Here is a 16699-nt window from a genome sequence, read left to right as displayed (position 1 = left end):
AACTGTCTAATTGAATATACCACTTCTAATGGAAAACGTTAATAAATGTGCTTGTCTTTTAAAGAGCCCATGTCTTACATTTTTCTACTGGTTTATCATTTCCCCTTGACTCAACTAATTCAGTCTGTGTGGTTGTATGTTCCAAAAACAGTCACAAATCATTTTTACATAACAATTTCCAACCTCGGTTTATACCATACAATCAAACAGGCTGTTCGTGTTACTGTGTCTTCATGGTCGACATATGTAAACGGCCCTGTATTGCGCCTATTTTAAGGTACACTTGGTTGAAGCAATTCCTATAACTTCAGCATGACATCACTAAAACAACGCATTCAGAACAGGCGGAGGGATCAGGGAGTGAACAGGAGACATGTTTACACACTACATTAAACTCCAAAATCCAAGACATGGGACTACTTATAATAGTGTTGATGGCTACAGTTTGCACAGTACCACTGTGACTATGTATGCGTAATGACCTCATCAGAATATCCTAATGTAGTTTATGACGGGCTTAATGGTTATGGTTGGAGTATAATTGCAAAAATAATAATAAAAAAAAACCCCTACAATTATGCTGTTTAGCAGAAACACCAGAAACCACTCCAGGCCAAACAAAGGAAGGTTTGTGAGAATCTAAATGCAAGTCTCGCTTATTTAATAGATTTAGGCCACAGAGCAAGGGCGCGGATTACGGCCTCTGAAATTCAGTGACTGCAAGCTGCTGTTTCACAATAACAAAGAAAAAAGCTCATCAATAAAAATACTGTAATATTTACTGGACTGAATACTGTTCTTGTTACACCAAGAATATCAAGGTTTGGAGCAGTAAGGATTATATATAACCTATTATCTATAAGAGGGTAATTCAAAGAATACAGACAGTGTCTGATTAATCAAAAAGCCGTCAGACTGCTTTCAGTCAGCTACTACAGCGTCTGTTGGAGAATCTGGAGAGTCCTTATTTAGCTTGTTTGCCCAGAGAACACCCATATTTACCTGGTTATTGAGAAAAGCCTGGCCTTTATGAATTGAGTCAATAACGACCTACATGTCTTATCAGTTACAGGATAACCTGCTGAGACAAGCAGCAGTAAAATCCTCCAATAGTGCAGAGCGTTGATGATTTAAGGACTTTGCTCTCACAATATTTGCTTTGCATACAGACAGCTCAGCACACTGGCTTGTTTCAGGAAGGCCACACCTCTGAAAACGACAGGATTGTATTTTACCTACAATCAAGCGGTGTTTGACCAGCTCTTGAAGGCTGGTCAGTCTCAAGGTATTTTTAAACATTCATTGTATTGATAAGTAAGGAAAAAGGCGAAGTTTAAGGGCAGTAATGAAGACACTTTAACCACATTAACTTCACAACAAGCAATGCATCCGGATGTTGCATTCCTAACAGTCCACAAGCGACAGTGTTGGTCTCATGTGTGGTGTGAAAGTTGGGTATGAATTTCGCCATTTTTCTCGAAATATCTGCCTCAATTATGGAAACAACTCCAGTATCAATAAGCTTGAACAGGATTGTTCTGTCAAAGGCAGAGATTAACCAATCACATGAACTACAATGAAACAACATTGATCTAATAAAGTTTATTTTCTTAAAAATGACCAGTTTCCTTTTTCCTTTTTTTTCTAGGAAATTAAACCCTTTTTAAATTCATACTAGCATCTACATAATGGTTATTGAATACTTCACAATATATTAAGTCTAGATGTTATGGTACATGCATACAATTCAGGCGGCATGAGAAGCCACAGTCACCACATTACACATAGATGGGGATGAATCTGAGGGGCAAAAGACAACGAGGCTGTAGAGATATGTGTCTCAGCTAAGAGGCCAGGGCCTTTATAACATAGCAAACTCCAGCAATGCTTTTCAATTCTGTGTAGCACTCAAACACAGGCACATGAGGGGCCATGGACCCAAAAGAAAAACTAAAATAGATCAACAGGGGGACATTTTCCATCAATGTCACGTTGATAAAACGACTAAAAAATATATATATATATATATATCTATAGAAACAAAGGTAAAGAGTGAAGCAAGACTTCACACTGATAATATTCCACATGAACATTTGCATTGCCTTTGGGACTTTTAATTCTGTTTGGAAATCAGTTTTTCAAACTTTAACAGGCATCGTCTTAAAAAAGGAAAAACAGGCAGTGAAAGGTGACGCAAACACTGAGCAGTGGGATACAAGTAGGCTAGAAGAGTCACAGTCACACACAAAAACAAAAAACCTGCACAAACAACCGCTTCACACCTCGCATATCGAAAACCATAGCTGGAGGACATTTTAGTGTTAAGTTTTCCAAATCTTTTTTTTTTTCTTGTTAATCCTCTTTCACAGAAAGAATTTATATGCTGAGACACAGTATGATTACAAGCCTAACGTGCGCTAATGAAAATATTAATAACAATAATAATTATAATATATAATAAAATAAAAGACATTCAAATACAGTAAGATTTTTTTGCTTGAAAATACAAAACTACATGAGAAAGCATTAAAATCATATTTGTTGATCAGAATAACATTAACATATTAAAAAAAAAAAGCAAGTGCTAACCACATTTTTTTGTAACTTTCTTTTTTTTTTTATACCGTACATATAATCAGCACATCTGTTACCTAGAAACAGTTGCCAAGGAAGCCATGTTATCATGGCTCTCCCTCCTATCCAGGAAGCTTCCCTGAGGGAGGGGTTAATGGCTCCAAGTGTTTCTGGCCACTGTTACATCTGTACAAAACTGCAGTAGAACTTCTCCGCTTGAACCTGCACACATCACAGAGACTGCACAGGGTTATCGGTTTGGAAAGACCTAGGACGTTTTCCATCGTTCTTCTTCCAAAACGTGACGCCTCTGAAGTCTCATCTCTTAATCTCCAGAATCCTGAGTCAACATATTGCTTCTCTGTGCAACTCTTAACTCTTCCAAAGCTCTACTCAACCATTAACTCTTTGTAGGTCAAGAGCCATTTTGCACAACTGGAAAAAAAAAAAAAAAAAAAGGGGGGGGGGGGGGGGGAGAGAAAGGGAAAAAAAGAACAGGGAATCTCTTGCTTCCATTTGCATCAGAACACTTTTCATTTAGCAACACACAGACAGATCTCTATCCAGCAAAGAGGCAGCTTTCCGAAGGAGTTCCACATATCTCCTGAATTGGTTTTCTTTCCCATAGAACAACTGAAGTGAAAGATTTCGCTGTCCTGTCACTTTACACAGAGTCTTTCCAAGCCCAAAGTGGCAGAAGCTCTCGTTTTGTAGGCAGGTTCAATTAAAGACCAGGGTGCTGAGATGGAGGGCAGGTTCAGCCTCAGTTGTGTTGTAACGTGTTAGACTCTATAGGAGGCGCAGAGTCATACAGAGTGTCCGTATCGTGTGTTGGCTCTCCAGCTAACGTGCAAGGGTTTGACAAAGTACCCGCACCACAGTCACAGAAAAACCTAGATGGAGCAGATTACAGATGGGATTAGACCAGCTGTGCATGGATTAGTCAACATGTCCTGGATTAAATTGAACAACTCTTGTAATTCTGTAATTCGAATGAAAGTGCAGAAAGAGAATGTAACCTTTAAAGTCGCTGCAGCAAATAAGTAGCACTAATGGCATACTGGACTACAAGCGAGAAAGCCAGACAATATTTGTCAAGAAACAATAAAACAAACAATAAACAAAACACTGACCTATCATGCCGTATAAACTCGACATCATGCCCTTGGTGGCATTTCTTGATACAGTTCACACAGATTGCATTTCTGTCCGTTGTATTACAGGTGTGGCACCTGAATCAAGGGAAAGATCAAGAGGAGCAATTATGTTAATAAACAGTAACCTTAACCCCTTTCCGCTTCTTTAAGGCAACTACTACAGACCAGTTACCATACCTGTAAAAATCGTGCATGGGATAGCTGGTGTAACTGGAAATCTTGTACAGGCACTGACCTCTGCTCACAGCCTTCTCTATGGCATCCTGATTGTTCAAGATTTTGTTATCTAAAGGAATAAGAAACAACTCCATTAGATGATACCGATAAACAACAGCCAAACAGCTGAGCTGAAGTGAATGATATTTACCTTTCATAGTGACATTGACACCAGAAGCTAGAAAGAGCCCCCCAAATCTGTTGTTGAATATCTGATTGCCTTCTAAAGTTGCTGTGGCATGATTTGTGATCTCGATGCCTAGAAGGAATGAAAATAAATGAGAAGCACTGTTAAATAAATGACAATGTAATACTAACAAAAAAACAAGCACACAAGATCAACTCAATCCTATTGAGCAGCTCTACAACTTACCTGCAGCAAAGCCGTCAAATATTCGGTTCTTTCGCAACACTGGGTGACTGTTTGTACTTATGAGAACACCAGCCTGGGCATTCCTGAAGATGTCATTCTCCTCCAACAGTCCTGTGTCATAACCAAATGCAACCAATTACACCCAGATGCAATTTCATAAACATTCATGGACATTTAAAACTATTAAATGTCTGTGACTTTGCATTAAAAAAAAACACTAAATAAAATGATAAATGATAATTAAATGACAAAATAATAATCCTCTCTTACCTCTCCCACCATTAAATATGCAGATACCGCCATCCCGGCCGTCATGGATTTTATTCCGGCGCAGTGTGGGGTTACTGTCTGTCTTAATCCACACCCCTGCCATGGCATTGTCAAAGATCTCATTGTCCTCAATGAAGCCTAGCCCTAAAGACAGACCACCACAATGTTAAACACAGGAACAATGCATATTTTAAGTATAGGTGTTTACTTTCCAAACCGCACATATATTTACAATTGCTCCAGAAGCAGTTCTGAAGGTGTAACACAGGGAAAATGAGATACCTGTAGTACCTCTTCAGAAAAACTATATTACTTACCCGAGTTGTAAACAAGAATTCCTCCATTCTGCCCTCCCCAGATTTTGTTCCGTCTAATTTTAGGGTTGCTCCCAGTTCTGCGTGAAGACAAAAGGATCACAATGTAGGGAATTGGACTATACAATCCATATAATATATTTAGGACAAAGACAAAGCAAGGCAGAAACAGGATCACCAACTGATAAACCACCCCACCTGATCTGGACCCCAGAGTACATGTGGTTGTAGATGTCGTTGTCTTCCAATACTCCATGCCCATTATCATAGAAGTACACTCCAACCTATTAAAAACAATCAAAACTCTGAGTACAAGTACACAAGCGATCACAGTTAGAGACTGCCTAGTAAATAAGTTCAGGTTAGGTACCTGTTTGCCACTATGTATCCTGTTCCTTCTGAGCACGGGTGTACTCCCTGTGGTCACCCACACTCCAGCCAGAGTGTTGCTGTACACTTCATTCTCCTCAATAACACCTTGGCCCTTCTCGTGCTACAGAAACATGCAGGTATCATTCATCTAGGTCCCAAATAACAAGCATTTATCTATAAACTGGTAATAGATACACTAAACGGACAAAAGACCACCCCACCTAATTCCAAAAAACAAAACAAAACTGGATGGTGCACCATCATTTCACAAAACATCGTTCCACAACTCATTGCTGGGGGGCTTTGTACCACACACTGGCATTACAGAAAGCACCAACAGGTTCTTATTTGGTCTAGAGAGTCCTACTCTAATGAAAATACTTCTCTAAAGGGATTAGACACGCTGTGTGTGCGCATCTGCATCCGTGTCAGCAATGAGTGCAACCTAGCTAAAGGAGCTGAATGCTTTCATTAGAAGGGGTGTTCACAAACATTTTCAACCAGACCAGCAATATTCAAATGAATACATTCTGCATTGTGAATACTCACTACATAGATGCCTCCATGCTGTCCATCATGGATCTTGTTGTGTCTGACTATAGGGCAGCTGTTAGTTCTGATCTGAATGCCAGCCAGGGCATTTCCATAAATATCGTTTCCCTCTATGAGACCCCTGCCGTCTCCAAATATGTAAACACCTCCTTGGTTTCCATTGAAGATGGCATTACCCCTAGAAGGCAAAAAAAAATAATATGAATAAACTAAGAAATAATTGATCGTAGCATATTACATATTTCCAATAAAATGTTACATTTTCAAACGACTTTCCAACAAAATATGGACTAAAGCAAGTTACGTTCTTGGTCATCAGAACATACACATAAGCTTTACATGTTTACTAATCATTTACACACAGGAGGAGGACAGGTCAATAGCAAAGAACACTGACCTAATCGTGGGGTCACTGTTGGAGGTGATCCACACGCCAGCAAAATTGTTGGCATAGATCTTATTCTCTATGAACTGTCCCCGGCCCTTCTCATGAACGTAGATGCCTCCTGTTTGGCCGTGATGAATTTCACAGCGTACCACTGTGGGGTTGGCATATGCCTTCACTTCGAAACCTGCAATTCTGTTTCTGTGGATGTTGCAGCTCTCAAAGTAGCCCTGTAGGGGGAGACAAACAATTAGAGGTAAATCAAGCCACTCACTGCTGGAAAGGAAGTATAACAGAGATAGAAATTGAGTAGCTATTTGGAAAAATTACCATGCCATGGTCGAATGTAAACACGCCCACGTCTCTGCCGTGATGGATATGGTTCCTCCTGATGATAGGGTTGCCATGGTTTTTCACCCAGATTCCCGCCAGAGCATTGTTTGAGATTTCATTATCTTCATAAATGCCCTAGAAAATGCATATTTTTCAGTCAAACAAGTACACAAACATTTCGACACTACTGATAATGGTAAATTTTACTGTACTAAAGTTTTACAGCGCTGCAGCCGTGTAATTACACAAAGGTGCAAAATTTGTAATACGAGTCCGACTGCCCATAACGACAGAAGCAAAACTCCACTAGTTTTCAAATACCACAAGGGGATTAACAATTAATTATTTTTATTTCTGTAAAACTGATCTAACACTGCATTCACCTAGTGCTGGCAATGGCTGTTAGACAGAATATTTATCAATTAATAAATAAACACGGAATAATTATGAAAACATTTAACCGTTTCAATGCACTCACGCATGCTTTTCTCACCATTTTGTGAAAATGGCAACTTAACATAAAAGTATGCATCATAAATATGACAGTACCTCTGTATGGAAAATAAATAGAACAAAAAACCCACAGCTGCTAGCAAAGAGCTTCTGAAAACCTTTGAAACAGAGCCCCCTGCAGTCAATTCTTTAAACAGCACTGTATATATCAGACCCCAAGAGGCACTGAAATTATGGCCCTGATCCACTACATACACGAGAGAAGAAATTTGCCCTCTCTCTCCTACAGCAGAAGTAAACATGTAATGGGAAATACAGACAGGGGCCAGAAAATATAATAAACTGATCCAAATCTGATCCAATTTTACATTTGGAGTTTTAAATCCCCAGTGGATTATAAACAAAGAATTAATGACTTTTGTTCCAGACAATTACATTTTTAGGAGTAAATGATCACAATATGTTTAAAAAACCCAATCTAGTGGTGCCACACACACACACACACACACACACACACACACACACACACACACACACACACACACACACACACACACACACACCATTTTGTGAAGCTCATTTGAACATTATAAGGAAAAAGAAGTTAGGAAAAGTTATTGTTACAGGGCCCATTTATATCACTGTAGGCCTACTCAATGTTAACATTTCACACCACTGTTTAAATAGCTGGATATAAAGAGAATTAGATTACTGCATCATTATTTGCTAGTGCTTTATACTATGACTTAACTCAAACTTAATTTTTTATTACTCAGTCTTGATTTGAAGTCATTTCTTGTCCAAAATTAAGCGCTCATGTCTATGCAGTTTACCACAAAATGGAAGTTACACCAATTTTCAGGATGAATCACCTCAATCTTATGAGTTCTCACAAGGCTGATTACATGCATGAACAAGTTTGAACAAGAATTAGATGCATAAACAGGTCCAGCTCCTCGGAGGGGCATTTCACAAAACAGACAGATCACTTAGTTTAAACCAAACAACAATGTTGGAACCAGAAAGCTACTAAACTTGTGGCAAAAGTCAAACGTGTCCAATCATTTTGTATTTTAAATAGCCAGAAAGCAACTGAAAGCATGCTTTGTGAAGTCCTCCCCCAGTGGCAGTATTTATACTGCGTTATTGATGGCGCCATGAAGGATGATGCTTAGAGCTCCAAGAAACAAACAAAACAAAACCAATAAAAAAAAAAAGCTCTGTGTAAACGAGTGGTGGTGTTCTTACCTGGGCGTGATCAGTGATGTAGAGCCCTACATTTTCACAGTCGCTGATGTTGCAGTGCTTTATGGTAGGACATGCACCTTGGCCACTTACACACACTGCTGAGCCCACTGTAACAGACATATGGAGAATATCATTTAGCAAAGTACATAGTCTAAGAATGTTTACACTGCCTAAATACACAAAGAGGTGCTTTCTTAAACTCAAAAAAGTCAGTCCATACATGCACATTACAATGTGCTTAGAAAATGTTACATTTTTATAGTTCCTACACAAAACACTTTTGCAAAGTAATCACACCAAGAGTGCAATATCCATAGGATGCCTCCATTTGCAGTCACTGCTGTTGTTAAACAGCAAATATGGGGCAGGCAAAGCGCAACAAAGCTGAGGGGTTACCTGTGCAGGTGCTGCGGATAATGCAGTGGTCAATGTTGGGGCTGCAGTTCACTGTGATCTCCAAGCAGTGGTGTGCATTGTGATGCTGGGCTGATTTATCATCAGGATTGAACTGTGGGGGAAATGGAAAGTTGGAGTTATCCTGGTGATGATCATGACAACTATATAAAGCAGATCAAGCAGCAGAAGGGGGCAGAGGTCTTATGCCTACTACAATTTAACAGAACTTACCCTAATGGTCATATAACCCACATATGCATCTTCTGAACCCTCCATAAACACAAACGTTGAATCTCTAGTGTTCTCAATAACGACTTTATCAGCGACCTTTCCTGGGGCTGTGCACAAAAAAAAAGGAAAAAGAAAAATGAGCTACTTGGCACACTTCTGACAAACGTCTGACTTCCTCCTTTTAAAAATAGGTCGACCAGATTTACCTGCACCAATCATCGTGATAGGAGATTCAATGTAGATCCACTCATCTGTGTAGATGCCAGAATGAACAAAAATCAGCCCATCAAAGTGGGCCTCTTGTACACCCCCCAAAGCATCCTCAATGGTGTCGTAGTACTGCAAACCAGATTAAAAGACCATTTATAAATAAGGCGTACATTTTATTTAGGAAACAGTCAAACAGCACCACTGATGTCACACAATGAAGGAACAAGAAAACTCATACCAGCATATTCTCTCTGCCTTTGTATCTTGCTGGATTACTGTAGAAATGTTCTGCAAAACCAGGCTTTACATGTGCTCCTTTATACTGCAAAAAAAGCCAAAGGAAAAAGGAGTTGTGAACCAGCTACATGGGCTCAAAAGAATGAAAGCAACATGTTCACTATTTATTCATGACTCTTCGAAGGGCGGATACTATGAACACTGCTCCGCGCAACAAATTACAAACACATGAACTAGTGCTATCACCATGAAAGAATGGTGCTCGGATTTTAGAGGGCCTGCTGCTCCCTCACAGAGACACTCATACCAGTTGCTGAAAGCTTTCCTTCCATGGGTTGGGCTGCTCATATTCTTCAGGGTTTATCTGGTAGAATTTTCCTGGCTCTGGGTGCATCATGGGCCGTGTGTACTCAAACACCTCCATGTACAATCTCTTCCTACAGAATACATGAAGGAATAACATTAAACTGCTGACCGTTTACCCTTACTGAACAAAGGTAAAGTAACACACTGTACTGGAAAATCTTTATAATCAGACAATTAGAAAGCAATGACTTGGAGAAAGCACCTAGAGTGTACAAGCATGAATCTTGTACTCTTATCTCCATGCACTTCAAATACTGTAATAAGGCTCCTGGGAGGCTCTTTGCTGAACATTAGCTGAATAATACATTATGTTTTACTAACACAGCATAGTGACCTTGCTTCAGTTTCTACCCAGAGCCCAACTCTGCTTTTCTTTCTTTATATATTAAAACACATAACCCTAATTGTGAAGTAAAGACCCGAACCAGGATAAACAAAACTTCAAATATTACCTATAAAAACTAAACGGCGCAAGACGCATTGCTCACCAGAGAATGGGGTCATTAGCTAGCTCGCTGAAACGCTTGCACACACACGCAGCCTGGCACAGGTCCTGTTCCAGCAGGTAGGAGAAAATCTTCAGGACCACTTCATCTGGAAGCTTCTCTTGGAGATATTGTTCTGCAGGGGCAGCTGAAGCGAGAATAGAGGACAAACAATCAAGTATAGGTCTTGTGTATTACAGACCAATCTTCAGGTAACGCATTTAAAAGGTCCAAAGACACAAACATTCGACTGCCGAGTTTCACTTTTTCAGTCCTTTAAAGAGCATGAGGAAATGTTTGTTTATGCATATATCCATGTAGTAATCACACACAGAGTGTGGAAGGCACAATCCACAGTTTAATTTGCTTAATTTCTCACTTACAGCTCCTCTTCTAGTGATTTGGTCAAATACGGCTGTGAATTATAAGGCTGTGAATACTATAAGAATGCCTACACAAAGCATATGCTATTTTCCTACCAGAGCTTTGGTTACCAAAATACAGGCATCTTTGTTTCACCTGAATGACCCATTACAATTTGTTACACATTAAACCATCATTTACAGAAGAATCAGGAAAACCATGTGTACTGCATTTTGTTGGTCTAACTGCACTCGTCCTGCCACAGCCCATATGTTTAGCATAATCACCAATACATTTGCAAAGAGTCATCATCAGTTTCTGAACTCACCTGGAAGGTCTTGGGACTTTCCTGACACTCTAGCGCGTTTTGCTCTGTGGCCAAAGTTTTCTGTAGCTGAAGTGGAGGCTCCCTAAAAACAGGAAGAACATGGTTAAACACAATCTACATAACATAACACTATTATCAACAACAATGTTAAGAAAAAGAAATATATTTAATCAAAAGTTAGACTTAAACATAGCCAAATTTCTAGTGTGGTCAGATTGTTGTTTACCTCCATACTGCTCTTTGTGGGACACGCAGTTCTCTTAGGCAACAAGGACTTTCTACGGAGTTGGTATGGACTGTTTTGAGCTCCTGGACCAGATTCTTCTGCAACCATATCTGCAGGGACGTCCTCATCTGCAGAAAGAAAAAAACTCAATCAGCTTGGCATTTATCAACTTACAGTAATGGGTATGCAGCAAATAGCACCTAGATGAGGTGGGAGATGAAGAGAAAAGGAGAGAAAGAGACACAATCTGGCAGACATCGAGAGACGGCTTAGCAAAATTAAGACAGAATCTCTTTTACAATTCTGTCCTCCTGCAAAAGTGGTGCAGCCTACCTCACAGCTCTAGAGAAGTCCACAAAAAAGTCACAACTGGATTAGTAGGAACAGAGCAGGACAGGCATGTAAAAATAGACACACACTCATAGGTAAACCATCTGAGCCCTAAAACGAAAACCAGCGGCCTTTTCTAAACACAAGGTAGAAAGGAAAACACTTCATTTGGTTGATGATGGGGAAAGTCATGACCCACAAACTCTGATACCTAGAATTTAAAAGCAATGTGAGTAAACAGTAATGTGTACACTTTCACATTACACTAATCCTGGTTAGAAACAACACACTCCAAACATTCAAAGGGATCTTCTGGATATCTTCTGGCTCCCTCAAAGCATTACCCGTAGTGTTCTACCTGGCAAAGACTTTGCAGGAAAGCTGTACTGTGCACTGACTGCAGAAGCCCTACCTGTATCAACACCTCCACCTGTCATTAACCGAGATGCCTACAGTGTGTCTTCCCTACAGCACAACTGGTACCTGCAGACAACATCCAAGAGTCAACAATGAATAAGAAGAGACAAATAATAATGACTATTTATGGCTCTGCATCAACTCAAGCTGATCACTGTGCCCTCTCTGAAATATGACTTGTGGAAATTGCAGTTTTCCTACAATCACTGATAGCAGACAATCACTAAAGGATGATTTAAAAAAAAACATAGCAAAACACTTAATTTGTATTGATCTGCCCAGCAAGTTAATTACCTATCTATACACTAGTTGCAGCAGTGCAAAGACTTTGGATCTCACAAACACCTACCCAAATGAACCATTAAAAAAAAAAAGTTAAGGATACTTTTGAGGGTTTGTGTGTACATCAAGTATACCAGTATTTAGATTCATTTCAGCAGTATCAACGGGTCTCATACTTCTAGAACACAGTCATGTTTGGAAAGCTTGCTGTTGGTGGAAGGAGCAAAATACCTCAGATCTTTGACTACGTTTGGGACATTAAGTGGTGAAGCTCACATTGTTTACCACATGATTAGATCCTGCTATTGCAGTGTGATCATTCGTTTACATGGCTGCAGCAACATATGCGGTTAGATGCCCCCTAAACCTACTAACAGACCAAGCACCAAGCATTTTGCACCAGTAAAGTCCAACATGATCATATCAACCAATTCTACAACACCCCTCTGCAAAACAACACACCCATTTAAATTTGCATGCACAGTCTTAGATAAGTGCACTACTATTTTAGCACTTTTCAAGTCCAGATTGCATGGACCACACTTCATTTACATTGACAGATAAGGCACTGCACAGCTGATGCTGAGCTTTATAGTGTTTAAAATCCACCACTCTTCATTTTAATCAAGAAAAATAACCTCTGGTAATCTAGCAAGACTACACCTTTCAACCTCGGTGGACTACACATTTACTGGCAGCTAATAATACCAGATAAACTGGCGATCAAGTCAATCGTCACTTTCATGCAATTAAGCCAAAATGTCTGTGATCCATGAGCACAAAGACCTAACCAACAATGCCTCAGGACGTGCGACGATACCCATTACATATTTGGTGGCATAAGCAAGAAAACACACGTTATTTGAGGCTGCACGTTGGTCTAAAAGGTCAAGACAAAGGTTTCTAATTGATTATCATTGATATAGCCATCATGTAACGTTGGTCTGTGGCTGCAGGGAAGCCAATGGAGGCCTCGTCGACTGAGACGGGCAGCTATTTTACCTGCTGCCACACAACAGCTTCACGTTAACGGCAAACAACAGAAATATGCGTGACAATTACTTGACATAATTTAAGGCAACCCCAAAAAATAGGAAGTTTTCTCCACAGTTAATTCGGTGTGAAAGCAAGTGCGTAGCTAGCTGGTAGCCAAAGAGGTATCTAGCAAATCCAGGAAAGTAAAAATCCACCCCAGGATTTCCTTCCAACTAGCTCTGTCGTAGAGCTGCGGAAGAGCCGCCCGGGCAGTCCGAACAAAACCCGGGGCTGGATTTTGACTTTCTGGACCTGGATTTGCCACCGCTGCTGGTCGCCTTGACTCTGCTACCGGATCGGGCCCTGTGTAAACACAGGCAGTTTAGGGTGAATAAAGAATGAACGGAAAAACTTCTGCCCCTCATTTACTCTAATAAACGTAGCCAACCTGCAAGTATAGACACGCTCCTGCTTCCTGCGGGAGATGTTTTGTTTGCGTGGCTAGCGAAACTGCACTGTTGCTAGCTAGCTATTAGCTAACGAGTCAGCTAGCTAGCATTAGCCAAGCTGATTTCACTTCTAGCTAGCTATTCTAACTACACCCCCCAAAATGGCAGCCCACTGGCTAGCTAACCAGCTGCGCAACGCATGTTTAATGTCCAAACACTCGTTTTGGCTACCCCTGTTAACCCCTAAAAACAGCCCTTCCAAAATACCACTGACTGGGGGGGTTTCATCTGCGCTTTGTTGACCCGAAAGTGGACCATGAGCCGTTAGCGCAGATCTCACAGTTAGCCGACAGGCTACTTCATATTTGTGGCCAATGAAGCCAAACAAAGCGCGGCCTGGCCTTCGTGCCCACCGTCTCGCAGCCTCGACGTTTCCTGCCAGACCTGCTCCAGTCCTGGCGACTCTGTAACGGATGGTTTCTCACACGGTACGACAAACGAAGCGAGTCGAGCAGACCGAAAATAAACACCGTCGCGCTCCGTGTTCTCCGCGGCTCGCCTCACCTCTTTCGCCGTTGTTCCTTTCCGGCTGCACCGGGCGCGGCCTCACTCTCCTTGGTCTTCTGCTGGTCGCTCTGACGGAGTTCATTTGGCGAGTAGAATTTTTTTCTCCTCCAAAAAATTACAACGCTCTTCTGTGCGCTAACATAAGGTCCCTCCTTTTACAATAAAGCTACTCGCCGGCGTAAACACTTAAAATAACGCCAACTCTGTGCGAGCTGGTCTTTTTTTGGGGTGTTCGCGGACAGCTCCCCCCTGTGCTCTTCGGTGCAAGCTCCGTCTCTCTCTTGCAGGAGGAGCCATTAACACACACGGGGACACGAGCAAAAGGAAAGGGGGGGAAATCACAAGGGATCCCTGTTCACCAATGGCATAGGAAGCAAAGCGGTGGGCCCTCACTTTACAAATGATAATGTCCCCTGGCTGCTGCTGCTGCTGCTGCTTACTGATATCTTTAAAATATAAGAAGGGTTCACTTCACACAAGCGTCCTTTACTAAGCAGCTCTGAACACTGGAGCTGCCAGTCCTCTCTGACCTGTAAAAACACGAGCACATTAATGAACGAATTAAATAATTAATGCACACCAATGATCATTTTGTTAATAAAGCAAAAAACAAATTGATCGATATATTAATTTTTATAAAATGTCTATATAAGGTGCGGGTTATAGTAAATACATCAAATAAACGCACATAGAAACGTTACAATTTTACAGTTCAAATCTTAAAGCGTATATTTTAAGGCCTGTTTATTGTATTTATTCTTTTGTTGATTAAAATGCACATAGATTTTAAAGTTCTGTATATAAGTCCAAGTAAAATATCTTGAAAAAGGGAAATATCAAGTAAAAATGTAAGTAAAAGCTAAAAGCTAGTACACATACACTTACCTATACTCAAATATATACATGCAAATACTGTAAAAAAAATTATATATATATATATATGCATGTGATTCATAATAAATGAGTATAGATTGGCATGAATGACAGCATGAGTTAAGCATCTTGAGATTTGTAATGAGTATTTAGAAACTTTATGAAATATAAGCAGTAAAAGGGTTTGGTTTTTGCTTTGGAAATGTAATTCAGTAAAAGAAACTATAATATTTAAAAGTAAACTACAAAATATCCTAAACTAATACTACTAAAAATACTACTACTTGACACAACTAATGAAAGTACATCACTAAAGAATTTGTTCCCTGTATAAAATAAATACACTGCAACTGATATGTTTCCAAAACAATCTATTTTATTACCAGTTTATAGGCTTTGGTTTGTCAAAGTATCCAATATGCTGTACCAGGTTTGACTGTGACTGTACGGTCTGAGTACCGTTGGTCAAATTACATGCCTGTTGATTTTCTTAGTCAAAATAAGTTTATGTTCCTCACAGAGAACATGCTTATATAAGCTCGATTCATGTCGTTTTGTTCCACATATCTGTACTTTGTAAACCCTTTTACTCAGTTGATCAGGGGTGGCCAAACGTTTATATACACTATATTGCCAAAAGTATTTGCTCATCTGCCTTCACACGCATATGAACTTGAGTGACATCCCATTCTTAATCCATAAGGTATAACTATGATGTCGGGCCACCCTTTGCAGCTATAACAGCTTCAACTCTTTTGGGAAGGCTTTCCACGAGGTTTAGGAGTGTGTTTGTTGGCATTTAACATTCTTCCAGAAGTGCATCCGTGAGGTCAGACACTGATGTTGAATGAGAAGGTCTGGCTCATGGTCTCCGCTCTAATTCGCCCCAAAGGTGTTCTATCGGGTTAAAGTCAGGACTCTGTGCAGGCCAGTCAAGTTCTTCTACGCCAACCTCCCTCACACATGTCTGTATAGACCTTGCTTTGTGCACTGGTGTGCAGTCATGTTGAAACAGGAAGAGGCCGTCCCCAAACTGTTCCCGCAAAGTTGGGAACATGAAATAGACCAAAATCTCTTGGTGTGCTGAAAGCATTAAAAGTTCCTTTTACTGAAACTAAGGGACCAAATCCAACTCCAGAAAAAACAGCCCCACACCATAATCCCCCCTCCACCAAACTTTACACTTGGCCCAATGCAGTCAGACAAGTTATCTTCTCATGGCAACCGCCAAATTCAGACTTCTCCATTGGATTGAGAGACAGAGAAGCGTGATTTGTCACTCTAGAGATCACGTCTGGAGTGCAGTGGCAGCGTGCTTTACACCACTGCATCCGACACTTTGCATTGCGCTTGGTGATGTAAGGCCTGGATGCAGCTGCGGTCTTGGAAACCCATTCCAAGAATCTCTCTACACACTGTTCTTGAGCTAATCTGAAGGCCACATTAAGTAAGGTCTGTAGCGATTGACTCTGCAGAAAGTTGGCGACCTCCGTGCACAATGCGCTTCAGCATCTGCTGACCCCGGTATGTCATTTATATGGCCTACTACTTTGTGGCTGCCGTTCCCACTTTGTTATAATACCACCCACAGTTGACTGTGGAAAATTTTGTAGCAAGGAAATTTTATGACTGGACTTATACTGGACTGCACAGGTAGCATTCGATCCCGGTACTATGCTGAAATTCACTGAGCTCCTGCGAGCGACACATTCTGTCC

The 16699-nt window shown here is 40.6% G+C and overlaps 1 protein-coding gene across 2 annotated transcripts; it reads right to left on the bottom strand.

Moving 5' to 3' along the window:
• Positions 1–1587: 1587 nt before the first annotated feature.
• On the bottom strand, positions 1588–14404 carry fbxo11b (F-box protein 11b). Of its 2 annotated transcripts, none has more exons than XM_072666931.1 (22): positions 14107–14404; positions 11090–11217; positions 10864–10945; positions 10176–10320; positions 9629–9758; positions 9323–9406; positions 9081–9213; positions 8875–8981; positions 8644–8755; positions 8248–8354; positions 6544–6681; positions 6226–6443; positions 5826–6006; positions 5275–5397; positions 5103–5188; positions 4908–4984; positions 4591–4734; positions 4321–4431; positions 4099–4206; positions 3909–4017; positions 3708–3806; positions 1588–3467 (listed from the first exon to the last, which is right to left on the bottom strand). In XM_072666931.1, exons 1-22 carry the CDS (start codon positions 14189–14191, stop codon positions 3338–3340), a joined length of 2637 nt encoding a protein of 878 aa, XP_072523032.1. In that variant the 5' UTR covers positions 14192–14404; the 3' UTR covers positions 1588–3337. The 2 variants fall into 2 exon arrangements, with proteins under 2 accessions (XP_072523032.1, XP_072523033.1); XM_072666932.1 differs by lacking the exon at positions 14107–14404 and adding an exon at positions 13181–13567.
• Between the last annotated feature and the right edge of the window lie 2295 nt (positions 14405–16699).

This window comes from Salminus brasiliensis, chromosome 22 (genome assembly GCF_030463535.1).
Source record: "Salminus brasiliensis chromosome 22, fSalBra1.hap2, whole genome shotgun sequence".
Taxonomy (NCBI): Eukaryota; Metazoa; Chordata; class Actinopteri; order Characiformes; family Bryconidae; genus Salminus; species Salminus brasiliensis.
The sequence above is the reverse complement of the archived record's forward strand: the minus strand, read 5'-3'. Positions and strand labels throughout refer to the sequence as shown.